Here is a 14,649-nt window from a genome sequence, read left to right as displayed (position 1 = left end):
ACTCAATACAGTGAAAATGAGTATACTACCCAAAGCAATCTATAGATTCAATGCAATCCCTATCAAGCTACCAATGATATTTATCACAGAGCTAGAACAAATAATTTCACAATTTGTATGGAAATACAAAAAACCTCGAATACCCAAAGCAATCTTGAGAAAGAAGAATGGAACTGGAGGAATCAACCTGCCTGACTTCAGGCTCTACTACAAAGCCACAGTCATCAAGACAGTATAGTACTGGCACAAAGACAGAAACATAGATTAATGGAACAAAATAAAAAGCCCAGAGATAAATCCACACATCTATGGACACCTTATCTTTGACAAAGGAGGCAAGAATATACAATGGAGAAAAGACAATCTCTTTAACAAGTGGTGCTGGGAAAACTGGTCAATCACTTGTAAAAGAATGAAACTAGAATACTTTCTAACACCATACACAAAAATAAACTCAAAATGGATTAAAGATCTAAACGTAAGACCAAAAACTATAAAACTCCTAGAGGAGAACGTAGGCAAAACACTCTCTGACAAAAATCACAGCAGGACCCTCTATGGCCCACCTCCCAGAGTAATGGAAATAAAAGCAAATATAAACAAATGGGACCTAATTAAAATTAAAAGCTTCTGCACAACAAAGGAAACTGTAATCAAGGTGAAAAGACAGCCTTCAGAATGGGAGAAAATAATAGCAAATGAAGCAACTGACAAACAACTAATCTCAAAAATATACAAACAACTCCTGCAACTCAATTCCAGAAAAATAAATGACCCAATCAGAAAATGGACCAAAGAACTAAATAGACATTTCTCCAAAGAAGACATACAGATGGCTAACAAACACATGAAAAGATGCTCAACATCGCTCATTACCAGAGAAATGCAAATCAAAACCACAATGAGGTACCATTTCAAGACAGTCAGAATGGCTGCTATCCAAAAGTCTACAAGCAATAAATGCTGGAAAGCGTGTGGAGAAAATGGAACATTCTTACACTGTTGGTGGGAATGCAAACTCGTACAGCCACTATAGTGAACAGTGTGGAGATTCCTTAAAAAACTGGAAATAGAACTGCCATATGACCCATCAATCCCACTGCTGGGCATACACATCGAGGAAACCAGAATTGAAAGAGACACGTGTACCCCAATGTTCATCGCAGCACTGTTTATAATAGCCAGGACATGGAAGCAATCTAGATGTCCATCAGCAGACGAATGGATAAGAAAGCTGTGGTACATATACACAATGGAGTATTACTCACCCATTAAAAAGAATACATTTCAATCAGTTCTAATGAGGTGGATGAAACTGGAGCCTATTATACAGAGTGAAGTAAGCCAGAAAGAAAAACACCAGTACAGTATACTAACACATATATATGGAATTTAGACATATGGCAACGATAATCCTGTATGTGAGACAGCAAAAGAGACACAGATGTATAGAACAGTCTTTTGGACTCTGTGGGAGAAGGCGAGGGTGGGATGATTTGGGAGAATGGCATTGAAACATGTATGATATCATATGTGAAAGGAATTGCCAGTCCAGGTTCAGTGCATGATACAGGATGCTCGCGGCTGGTGCACTGGGATGACCCAGAGGGATGGTATGGGGAGGGAGGTGGGAGGGGGGTTCAGGATGGGGGAACACATGTACACCTGTGGCAGATTCATGTTAATGTATGGCAAAACCAATACAATATTATAAAGTAATTAGCCTCTAATTGAAATATATACATATATATATATATATATATATATATATATATATATATAAAGAAAGGTAGTGAAAAAATCAGACAGTTTGTAAAGAAAGTGAAGTGGCTCGGTTGTGTCCGACTCTGCAGCCCCACGGACTGTAACCTGCAGGCTCCTCCACCCATGGGATTTTCCAGGCAAGAATACTGGAGTGGGTTGCCATTTCCTTCTCCAGGTGATCTTCCCAACACAGAGGTGGAACCTGGGTCTCCGGTGTTGCAGGCAGACTCTTTACCATCTGAGCAAGAGATCATTAAATACTTTAAATGTTTTCCCCTAAGCATTCAACGGGGAGGGAGGAGGGAGGAGGGTTCAGGATGGGGAACACATGTATACCTGTGGCGGATTCATGTTGATATATGGCAAAACCAATATAATATTGTAAATTTAAAAAATAAAATAAAATATAAAAAAATAAAAAATAAAGTCACAACAACAACAACAACAACAACAAAACCCGATCAGATTATAATTAAAACAAGAGATAACATTCACTGAGCTCTTACTATGTTTGGGATCTAAGTGCTCTTCATGTAATACCTCATTTAATTCTCTTAACCTTGAAGTAGACAGAAGTAATCTTATTTTATAGAGGAGAAAACTGAGATCCGATAATTTACTGAGATTAGTTGTTTGTTCAGGGTCACAAAGATAGTAAGTGGCCAGCCCAGGCAGCTTGCCCTTAATACCTGGATGTGCTATTGCCATAGATCACGGGTCCCTAACCTCCAGAACCTAATGTCTGATGATCTGAGGTGGAGCTGAGGTAATAATAATAGAAATAGAGAGTGCAATAAATGTAATGCACTTGAATCATCCTGAAACCATCCCACCCAGCAATGTTTGTGGAAAAACTGTCTTCCATGAGACTGGTCCCTAGTACCACATAGGTTGGGGACCGCTGCCATATATCTTTAAAATGGCAATGGTGGGGGTTATGGAAGGAGAAGTATAAAAGCAAAGTTCTCAAATACAAATGTCAGATAAACCATGTTCATCAATATTATTTAAGGAATAAACAGAACAGTAAAAGAGCAGTTCTTTTTTTCCATATCCTCCTCATTGTTATGAGAGGTACTATGGTACTAAGATTTGCAGTAGTAACATATACACACGAGTTTTGCATATTTCAGAAACCTCCAAGGGAGCAATTTTAGATCCTTCTTATCTGTTTTTGGTCTCCTGACCTAGCACTTCTGCAGAAGAAAATGACCAGGAATGGTTGACACATTCAGCAACCAAAGGAGTCATGGAAAATGAACAGTTTAAACATCAGACAGAGCGAGGGGAATTTTTCACCTGACTGCTTTTAGAATGAAATTTACACTTTCACCTTGATTATTACAACATGATTTCCATCAATATAATCACCTGAAAACAACAGATACCATGGAAACAGTTTTATAGAGTGAAACATGGCTGGTATTATGCAGACCCAATTAACTTGAGATTTTAGCATGGGTATTACCAGGACAGAAGAATTGCTTTTTACTGGACTTTTCTCCTGACAGAATGTAATAACTATGCATAGATTTTCCCAACTGTTCAAAGTTATGAATTGGGATTTACCAAGGAGGGACGCATGTTTCAATATAGTATTATATACTTATGAATATTTTTCTTTACTTAGCTGATTCCTTTTTAAGTATTTCTAGAAGCTTCAGGGCAATAAAAAGGGAATAGTGAAATATTCAAATAAGAAAATACACTTTTATGAGCTAGTATTTTATTTCTACACATTCCCTGAAAACCAAATCTATACCAAGAAAAATTCTATTTTGAACACGATTGAAACTTTATGAGTATTGAATTTCCATCCTATTTTATTGATTTCAAATGGAGAGATAAACTGAAGTATAGCAAGGCTGCAAATGACATTGTTTAGATAAACATATCTTGTCAGAATTATCCTGGTACCAGCAATAGAGGCTCCAGGAATATTTAGAACTAAGATTCCGGTTTAGGCTCTTAATAAGCAACATGACAAGTCTCAACAGGCACTTGCTCTTAAGAAAATGCTTTATTAGACCATTTGGGTTGGAATCTTTCCACTATGCTGAAAATATTCATAAAGGTATTCATTTCTAAAAGACAAAAGCTAAGAAAAGCAGAACTATTCAAATCACTGGATATTAGCAGAGATACACAAACCTGCCCTCTGGTCACTCAATGCTAATCTACATCATGAAAAAGTGTAATACAAGATCTAAAAAGGATTGCAAGGGATAATGGAAACTGTTTAGACAAAGCTGAATGGATACTGTAAAATAGATTAGTGTTATTTTCCTCTTAGAGGAAAAATGAAGTTATTTTGAAAAATAACAAATGACTTTCTATATAGTGTGTTCAGATTTTCATAAACATCTTAGCCAAATTTCCATATTTCTCAGGCAAGAAACAGAGTACTTAACTGTGTAGTGGGGATTCAGTCTCATAATTCATTCATTAAGATTCATTCTTTTGGGCCTGTGTGTCTCAGCCTGGTGAGGGAAGCCTTATGGTTTTACTATGAGGGAGGAACACTCTGTCAGTTGGACAGCTATCTATGTTGGTCATTACAAGGCAATTTTGCTCTTGTATGGCTGGTTATAGAAATGACATCCTATACATTACACATAATTATAGAACTTAAGCACATTCTTCCTATCCAAACTAGCTGTGAAAGAGACTGACTAGATTCTTACTAAATTAATTGCTCTTTTTCCTGGACTCAACGTTGGATAATATTTTCCAGTTTCCCTTGCAGTTAGATGTGGCCCTGTGACAAATTCCAGCCAACAGATTATGAAGAAAGTAATGTGTACGACTTCCAGGCATGGCTCATAGTAAATTCCAGTGGTCAATACTGGTTCCTCACCCGCCCAATTAAATGCATAACACTTTGATGTTCTATGTTAGAAGGGGTTTGGGTCCCTGAATGAATTCATTATGGGCTGCTTACTGTGGAATACACCAGAATAAAAAAGTCAACTTCTACTGTTCTAAGCTACTAAGATTTACTTTACTTGCTGTAGTGGCTGCTGCTGCTGGTTAGTCCCTAAGTCGTGTCCAACTCTTTGTAACCCCATGGATGGTAGCCCACCAGGCTCCTTTGTCCACAGGATTTCCCAGGCAAGAATACTGGAGTGGGTTGTCATTTCCTTCTCCAGGTGATCTTTCTGACCCAGGGATAGAACCCCCATCACCTGCTTGGCGGGTGGATTCTTTACTGTTGAGCCACCTGGGGAGCCTGTTGTAGTGGCTACTGGCACCTAATAATACATCAGCATATATCCAAATACATTGTTTGATCAACAATAAAGAGTTAAAATTTCAAAATCAAGAAGAGTCTATTTTAATTAATATTCACTACAACTCAAAGAGGAAATGTCTTCAGGAAGTGAATCTAAACATCCATAATTGCAGATTGAAATAGTCTTTAGTCCTAGTCCTAGTGATTAAAGTCATTAACAAAAACAACCAAACAAGATGTGAAGTGGTAAACATTTTAAAAGGAACACACTTCTAAGCCAGAAAGAGACATTTGCAAATTCCAAGATCTGCTCTTTGCTTGTTTTGTTAGCATGAACAATTTGATTAATCATTCTCTGAAACCGTTTCGTCATCTATAATATGGGGATTATGAAATTTAGCCAACAGGATTTTGTAAATATTTTATACATACACATCTCATATACTGCCTGATACATGGGAGGCATTCCACAAAATAATAGCTATTAACACTATTTACCTAATAAATGCAAGCATGAGTACTATTTTCTGAATATTAAATGTTTCTTTCAAAATATTAACCAGAGCTTTTAATTCTTGTTACTCTTTCCCCTCCCCCAACATATTGGCAGCCAGACACTCTGTTTTTTACTTCTTTAGGGAAGTGTTGACACAACAGAATGTATATTATCAAGAGATAGACTCTTGGTTTTTAAGTTTCAAAAGCCTAGGCCTGGTGTAGGACAAAGCTTTAGAAGGAAAAAAAGAATGATTAAACAAAGGTTTTCCCCTCTCCTGCACTAGAAAACACTCCTCCGCATGTGGGGAGGGACATAAGGGGGCATTGCAGGGGAAGTAAGACAATTTAGTATCAGTATGTATCCCTGGAAGGAAGAGAGGGGGAAGGAAGGGCGGAAACCCAGAGAGATCCAAGAAACTTTGCTAGATGAGGTGACCTCAGCCTTATTTCTAAGAAGAGCCTTTGAGAAAAATGTGATGGAGAGCAGTTTCCTTTACTCTCTCTCCTCTCTAGCCCTCTTTCTGACCCCAAGCACAGTCACTCTGAAGCATCCTGTGTAAAGAAAGTATGTGCAATGTCTAGGCAGGTAGACCTTAAAAAACCTCTCTAAGTTCCCACTACCTCCCCTGCAGTGTGGCATGAGGAATGGTACAAAGATCTCTGATATTACACAATGAGGGCAACCAAGCAGCGGAGAGACATCCAGATCTGAAAGTGCCACTGCAGACAGGAAAGAAAAAAACGGTCCTGGAAGAAACCGCCTCCTTGAACCAACAACCAAGGATATGAGGGAGAGAACGGCATCTCCGTGGATGCCAGCCCAGATACATGGCAACTGAGGAGGAGGGGATGTTCTGCCACACCCATGCTCGCCACTTCATGCTTTGCAATGACATAAATCTGGGTTGATGAATTTTATCTTTTATCTATTTCCTGGAATTACATTCGGTTATTGAAAGATAACATTATGGACTGAAAAACCTTAGTTACAATAGTCTCAATATTTTTATAAACATAATGGAGGTGTATGAACTTAAGCCATCACAGAAGCTTTTCATACATCTTTCCCTAAGTTTCACGTGCCTGTTAAAAGAAAGACTTACTTCGATCAGTAATGATGGTCCTGGCCTCTTGATTGCTGGTCTTGTTTTTCAAATTCTGGGCAGCAGTAATGAGTTCTTCCAACTGGGGGCGCCTCTGCTCCAAGTCCTGCAGTGTTGCCTGAAGGAACAAATGGAACAATCCTGAGTTCCTCCAGTACTGTGCACTCCTTTTATGGGTAATTTTCAAAAACCAACCAAGGCACTTTTAGAAATAAAACAAGGTGTTATTAGATATAAATCTCTAATGTGTTAGGCTTTACAGACAGCAATTTAACAAGAAATGTGTTTCATTTTTCGATACCAAAAATATTTCAAGTGAAAATCTTGATTATGGGTTTGCTTCACTAGTTAAGAGCTTAGATGGAGTCATTTCAGTGTTCCTGGGTTTACATACACCAGTATATGAGTGCCACGAATAACCAATGTAATTCTAAATTATGAAAATGTATTTAAGACACTGATGGCTATTTATACTTGTAATCTCATGCTGTGCAGTGTCAAAATTGAGGTGTATATTTTAGAAACAGAAAAGACAGAGAAGTGATTTAAGAGAGAGAACTTATTTAACTTCTTTGTGCTTAAAATTTCTCACCTATAAAATGAGAAGATGATGTAGATGAGCTAAATTAATCTTTTCCCAAAATTGACTCTAGTAAGATTCAACTGATTCCTTTGCCTCACTTTAGAGTGAATGGGCTCTAAGGAGGGCTGAGAATCAACATTTTTAACAAATTTTCTAATGCTCATGATCAGGCAAGCTTAGAAAGTATCAGACTAGAAGTTAGTATTTGTATTTTGTATTAAAACTGACTTTAATACTGCTTTTACCAAAGTACCAAAGAGAATGAAGCCAACTATATATATGGACTTCTCTTATGGCCCAGCTTGTAAAAAATCTGCCTACAATGTGGGAGACCTGGGTTCGATCCCTGGGTTGGGAAGATTCCCTGGAAAAGGGAAAGGCTACCCATTCCAGTATTCTGGCCTGGAGAATTCCATGGACTGTATAGTTCATGGGGTCTCAGAGAGTCAGAAATGACTGAGCGACTTTCACTTTCATATATATATATATGAAAGATAACATTCCAACTGAGTTCCTCCATATATATCAGTGTATATATATATGTGTGTGTGTGTGTGTGTGTGTGTGTGTGTGTGTATCAGTTCCTCCATATATCAGTTCCTCATATATATAGGAACTCAGTATAGAGGAATATATATATATATATGTTGGGTTGCACCCCACAGATCCACAAAACCTGCATTTGCTCAACTTCATGACTGAAAAAAGAGCCCAGAGTCAGCGACAGAGGCATCAGTGGTCTAATGGATGGGGGAGCTTACATGTCTGAAGCAAGGTCCTGGGGTGACACCCTACCATGTATAGCAGAAGGTGGGTAGCAAGTGGGGGTAATCTTCACTGGGGAGAGGAGGAGGTATGGCTAGTTACAGGAGAAATGATATCAGATGGGCTCATTAGTTATCAGGGAAACCAGTAGAGGGCACGCCCCTCATTGCGTCTTTGATAAACACAATCACCAGTCAGGGCCTGCGCCAGGTACTGTACATAGGAAAGTCAGTCATGTGCAGAGGGTAGAAGTGATGCAGGCACTGGTCAGTCAGGGACATACAGAGAGCAAGAGAACAGCCATCTTGAGCAGCCTGACCATACAATATATACTTTATAGGTAGCAATGTTCTCCTTCCCTCAAGTGTCAATTTATTGCCTCTATCATCTATTCTCTCTATACGAAAGGCCAAAACTCCACTGATATTTTCAAAGAAGTTTGGGAAAAGTAAGGTATTTTCTTTGTCCTTGTACTAAAACTGAATACATTTTATTGGTGAGCATTACTTTAAAACTGCTATGTGACAGATGTTTTACACGTTTCCTCATTTTTATTCTCCTAATAACCACACTAAAAAAACTAAGCCAGAAGTCTTCATGGTTTTAAATCTTATGCTCTTTCTACAACCACATGAGGCCAATGAAAGTCAAGAGGTGAAATGTGGTAGATGGTAAAGTTCACGGAAATTAGTTATCTACTGTGCCCTTTGACTGGTGCTGATTTTCTAAAGACTTTTGTATTTAGAAAGGCCAAGTTTTGATCATTCTGTAGTGTTTCTCTTGTGAAGAGGTAAGAAATAGGCCTGTGATTTGAGCTCAATTGCTTTTAGTGCTATTAAAATAATGGGAAGAACTTACCCAAACATTGCCCATCTATTTTGAGCATTTTCCCCTCTCTGTATTGAAAAATTGAAGGGGTTAACTTTTAACAAATTTTCCACATTTGTAAGCTGCGATTGCTCAGAAGAAAAATCCAATTTTCAGGTTTCTAACTTTTATGGTTTCTTTACACAAAAGTGTGTTTGAAATATGGAACAAATTGCCAAAGACAGCTATTGAAGTAAGTGGCATAAGTCAGTTGGAGAGTCCTGAACAAATTCTAACGTAGGAACCATATAGTCACAGACAGATTTTACAAAAGATACTTTCCAGGATTAGAATGTTACACTCTGGTCATCTGTGACACAGCAAGCCGAAAAGTTACTTTGGAATTCCTAACTCATAAATGTATAATACATTCAATAATAGATTTTTGAAAAATAGACTTACCCAGAAACCATAAATTCAAATCTTCCCCTCTAAATGCAAAGAGCCAGAGCTAGCAAAGTACAAACATTCATTTATTTACTGACTCATTCTTTCATTTTATAAATATCAAGTGCTAGGCACTGTTTCAGGTCTTATGGACATAGTAGTAAATAAATACATTAGGCATGATTTATGCAATTTAAGTAAAAATTTGTGTTTTTGACACTTGGAAATTTTTATATAGCAAAGATGATCCTTATTGTCATTTTCCTTTGATTTCATATTAACCTATCCTCAAACAACCAGGCCATTTTTTGCATCTAAATTCTAGATATATAATCCCAAGGATGGCTATGATTTTTCCCTTCTTTTAGGATTACAAAGTTCGTTTAAGAAGTCTGTTGTAGAAGTAACTTGATCAACTTTAATCTGAACCTTACCAGGCTCTAAATTAAACCTGACCACAATGAACAGCTTTTACTGATGAAATTAGCAAGCATGTCAATTTAGACTTAAAACAAGCCATTTTCCTCTCTAATGAACAAAATAGGTCTCAGGGTATTGTGAAACCTGTTCTCTAGTTGGGTGATTCTCTAATTCTGCTGACAGACACATACTTTGTAAGCACCTGAGAAGATTATTAATGACATCCTTTGAAGCAGCCTCCTTAAAAATCCAAGGAGATTCATGACTGCAATAAAACTATGCCTTTCTAAAATATTTCAAAACAAAATTATAGCTCTATCCTACTTTCTGGTCAACATGGACAAACATCCATTTCAAAAAAAGAAACTGTACAATAATAATAATGTGTGAATATATATTATATATATGGGATTTATGAGATGCCAATAGGAAAGATTGGAGGCGGGAGGAGAAGGGGAATACAGAGGATTAGATGGTTGGATGGCATCACTGATACGATGGACATGAGTCTGAGTAGGCTCCGGGAGTTGGTGATGGACAGGGAAGCCTGGTGTGCTGCAGTCCATGGGGTCGCAAAGAGTCGGACATGACTGAGTGATTGAACTGAACTGAATATTCTAATTAAACAGTGGTTTCACAGTAGAGCAGAATAGGAATTTTCTTTCCAAAACTAAAGGGAAGGACTTGAATATGACATTCATTTAACATTGTTTTTTGTTAAGATAGTATACAGTGACTGAAAGATCTTCCTGCTAAAAAACAGGACACATGCACGCAATGGGAAGAACAACTATTTCTTCTTCTCATTTGGTTTTCTTTTGAGTGTTCTCTATTTGCTATCACAATTTCTTTGACTTGACAACTTAGTTTCATAATCCTATGAATTCTCAAATACAATGACCTTCATCTGAGCTACCCACAGATGAGAGCACACTTTGGATCTAATCATTACTCATACTACCCACTTCCAAAATATCCATCTACAAAATTCCATTTTCTGCCCCCAATCTGGTAGCAAATGGTACTCTCTTTCTCCTCTAATCTTCATCCTCATTTGACCTCCAGTTGTATTCCATTGTTCAAATGCTTTATTTTGGGTTTAGTGGTCTATATTTGTCATACTAAACCAGTAGAATGCTAATTATGCTTATTTTTCTTATATGAGAACAGATACTTATAACTTAAGTGAATAAAACTAAAACTATTACATGCTTAACAGTACCTAAGCATGATAATTGAGCACATCTACATGGATCTATCATTCTGGAAGAAACAAGCACAAAGAAAGGAATCAATGCTATTTCTAAGGAGTCATAAGCCAGCTACCGGGCTTTGCTAAAAACAGCTTACCCCTTGGAGATGAGAATTCATCATGGATTCCACTAGCTGAGCAAAGATGGAGGGAAAAAAAAAAAAAAAGATCTTCAAATACAAAGTGAATCAGAAGTCGTTAATCCTACTAAGTCTCCCCAGGGCTGAGAGAAGTGGTTATAAACAGCAATCCTATGAAAAAGCAGCTAAACAATGGAGCCATGCATACCAAAAGTAGGTCATTTTAGACTCTTAGAAAGAATTACACTTTGTAATGGCATTTGTTAAAATGAAATTCTACCTAAATAATACTCCAATAGAAAACTCTATATGTGTAGTTGAATATTTAGTATTTATATGTCTAAGCAAAGACCTTAACCAGAAACTTGTTATATTTTTAGTATTTTTCTACAAAAATCAACAATCTTCACATAGTTAAACTTAGAACAAAGGCCTATGGTGATTTTCAGTTGTTGCCATTTTCAGGAAATAAGCATGAATCCAACTTACATATTATGTAAAAATGGAGACCTTAGACTCTTATTTACAACTTTAAAAAATTAACATTAAAGATTGACAAGGTGAGAGAGTTTACAGAATTACTTTTTGTCTGGAAGAAAATCATCATTTAAGTCAGGTGGGTTCTAAATTTTAGTCTTTCTAGTAATCGAAAGAGATTTACCTGTGAGGATGCTAATTTGTCTAGCTTTCAACTGCCTCACTGAGCACCTTAATTCTGGCTTCTATTCTTGCATTAGGCTACCTCTGCAAATAGATGGGCCAGATTCAAAGTTGTCTTTATCGTTCTCCATTTCCTCAGTTCTCATGTGCATTGTAAGCTGACTTGGATATTTTCCTGCTGGGCAGAACTTCCCTACTTCTCTGAATGTTCTACCAGCATCTCAGTTGGTAACTTCTTCATAAGCACCTTCTAACTGTGGTTTAGCCTTTTGTCCTTCATTCACTCAAGAAATACCGTTTAAAAAGCATTTTTCTTTTATATAGGCTTCCTGTGTGTGGCTCAGCTGGTAAAGAATCTGCCTGCAATGTAGGGATCTGGGTTTGATCCCTGGGTTAGGAAGATCCCCTAGAGAAGGGAAAGGCTACCCACTCCAGTATTCTGGCCTGGAGAATTCCATGGACTGTATAGTCCATGGGGTCACAAAGAGTCAGACACGACTGAGTGACTTTCACTTTCACTTCACTTTACTTTTATATAATCTGAAACTTATGGAAAAGTCATAAGAAAGGTCAAAGAATTCACATGTACCCTTTACCTAGATTCACTGTTAATATTTTGCCACATTTTATCATTTATCATTCTAACATTACATATATATATAGTATCTGTGTATGTAATATTACATTTGTTTTCAGAACCATTTGAGAATAATCTGTAGATAGCATGTCTTTTTGATACTTCAGTGTTCATTTTTAAGAAAAACAAGTGCATTCTCTGATATAATCTCAGCTTAATTTCTAATTCAGGAAATTTAATGCGGCTTTAGTACTATAATCTAATCTACATCCTTTATTCATAATATCAAGATTACTCCTTTAATTGCCTTTCATTTACTGGTTCAGCCTCATGTATCTCTTTAGTCACCTTTAATATGAAATAATTCATTGCCTTTTGAATTTCTTATCACTGACTGTTTTGAAGAACATGGGCCAGGCATTTTGTAGAATGTACCCCAATTTGGGTTTCAGTGAATATTTTTAAGTATTTATGTTATGCCAGTCATTGAGCTAGTCATAAGGATATAGCAGTGAAGGAGGAAAAATTATTCTTCTCAAGTGAAAAATGAACTAGTAGTGAGGACAGGCAGTAAACAAGCAATTATAATAAACTGAGGGAGTATTATGATAGGAAAGGCACAAGGAGTTATTAAAGCATACAGCAGAGATATCTAACCAAATTTAGGGTATCAAAGGGAGTGTTCTAAAAGTAGTAGAGCTCACTTGGTCCTTGGGGCTTATTTGTCTAAATTATACAATTTTTTGGTGTATAAATTTTAAGCTTTATATTTCAGATTTTTTTTTCAGCTTTATTTGGGTAGATTTGACAAATAGAAAATGTATATAGAAGTATAAAATTTGTTTTGATATATGTATACATTGTGAAATGATCACCACGATCAAACTAGTTAACATATCCACCATCTCACATACTTACCTTTTGTGTGCACGTGTGTGATGAAAACACCTAAGATCTACTCTCAGCAAATTTCAAGTATACATTATTAGTATTTCTATGCTTTACATTATATGTCTAAAACTTATTCATCTTATAACTGGAAGTTTGTAGCCTATGACCAATATCATCCCACTTCCTTTACCCTCAGCCCATGACAACCATCATTCTACTGTTTCTCAGAGTTCCACTGCTTTTAGATTTCACATATAAGTAAGACTTCATAGTATTTGCTGTTCTATATCTGGCTTATTTCACAGTGTAATGTCTTCTAAGTTCATCTATGCTATCAAAAATGGCAGAATTTCCTCCTTCTTAAGTATTAATAATATCCAATGTAAATATACCTATACCACAATTTCTTTATCCACTGATGGACATTTAAAGTGTTTGCATATCTTGGCCATTGTGAATAATGCTGCAGTGAACAAGGGAGTGCAGATATCTCTTTGGGATCCTGACTCCATTTCCTTTAGATAAAAACCCAGAAGTGAGATTGCTGGATCATACGGTATTTCTGCTTTTAATCTTTTGAGAAACCTCCTTACCAACAGTGTATGGAGGTTCCCTTTTCTCCATAGCCACATGAACAGTTGTAATCTCTTGTCTTTTTGATAATAGCCATTCTAACAGGTGTGAGGTAATTTTCACTGTGATTTTGATTTGTATTTCCCTGATGATGAGTGATGTTGAGTACTTCTCATAGGGCTGTTGGTCATTTGGATGTCTTCTTTGGAAAAATGTTTATTCAGGTCCTCTGCCCAATTTTAAATCTGATAATTATTACTATTATTATTTTTACTACTGAGTTGTATGAGTTCCTTATACATTTTGGATCTTATCCCTTATCAAATACATTGTTTGTAAATACTTTCTCTCATTCCAAAAGCTGCCTTCTCATTCTGTTGATTTTTTTCCCCTTTGCTGTGCACAGTCATTTTTGTTTGATGCAATCCCACTAGTCTATTTAGACTTTTGTTACCTGTGATTTTGGCATCATATCCAAAAAATAGTTGCCCCAGCTAATGTCAAGAAGCTTTCTTTTGGTTTTATTCTAGTAATTTTATGCTTTCAGGTCTTTAAGGGCCATTGCTGCTAATACCTGCTGTGGTGGCCAGAAGAATGTGCAAGCCTTTTATGACTGAGACCTAAGTGATCGAGGACTTCAGCTGCTGCATTTAGAAATCCATCACTGTGTTGGAGAGAAGAAGCCAAGCCTCCCATGGACTGCTCCCCACCAAGGACTGAGTGTAATGGAGATACTAAAGCAGAGCCTTTCTTAGGAGGCGTGGGGCTCCTCTGGCTGACTTGAGCTCAATGTCTTCCTGACAGCTTTGCTGATCCTTCCTCAGGTTGCACACTGGGGTACTTCTACCCAGTTTTCTCTCTCTTTTTTCCTTCATTTTAGGTTAGACTTGCATTTTGGTCTAATGATTATCCCATCTTCTCAGGCTTCCTGTCTATTTCATTTTACATAGCTGTTTTCGCTACTAAAATAATTTGCTGCTTAATCCTGGCTTAGGAC

At 37.0% G+C, this 14,649-nt stretch overlaps 1 protein-coding gene across 10 annotated transcripts in view; it reads right to left on the bottom strand.

The window, feature by feature from the left end:
• The window catches only part of DMD (dystrophin), a 2,228,404-nt gene that overhangs the window by 642,702 nt on the left and 1,571,053 nt on the right, over positions 1-14,649 (bottom strand). For all 10 annotated transcript variants that reach the window (XM_061410475.1, XM_061410469.1, XM_061410467.1 and 7 more), the window contains one exon: positions 6,598-6,715. In XM_061410475.1, coding sequence (XP_061266459.1) covers positions 6,598-6,715 — 118 coding nt within the window. The remainder of the gene's footprint in view (positions 1-6,597; positions 6,716-14,649) is intronic.

The sequence above is a fragment of the Bos javanicus genome, chromosome X (genome assembly GCF_032452875.1).
Source record: "Bos javanicus breed banteng chromosome X, ARS-OSU_banteng_1.0, whole genome shotgun sequence".
Lineage (NCBI taxonomy): Eukaryota > Metazoa > Chordata > Mammalia > Artiodactyla > Bovidae > Bos > Bos javanicus.
The sequence above is the reverse complement of the archived record's forward strand: the minus strand, read 5'-3'. Positions and strand labels throughout refer to the sequence as shown.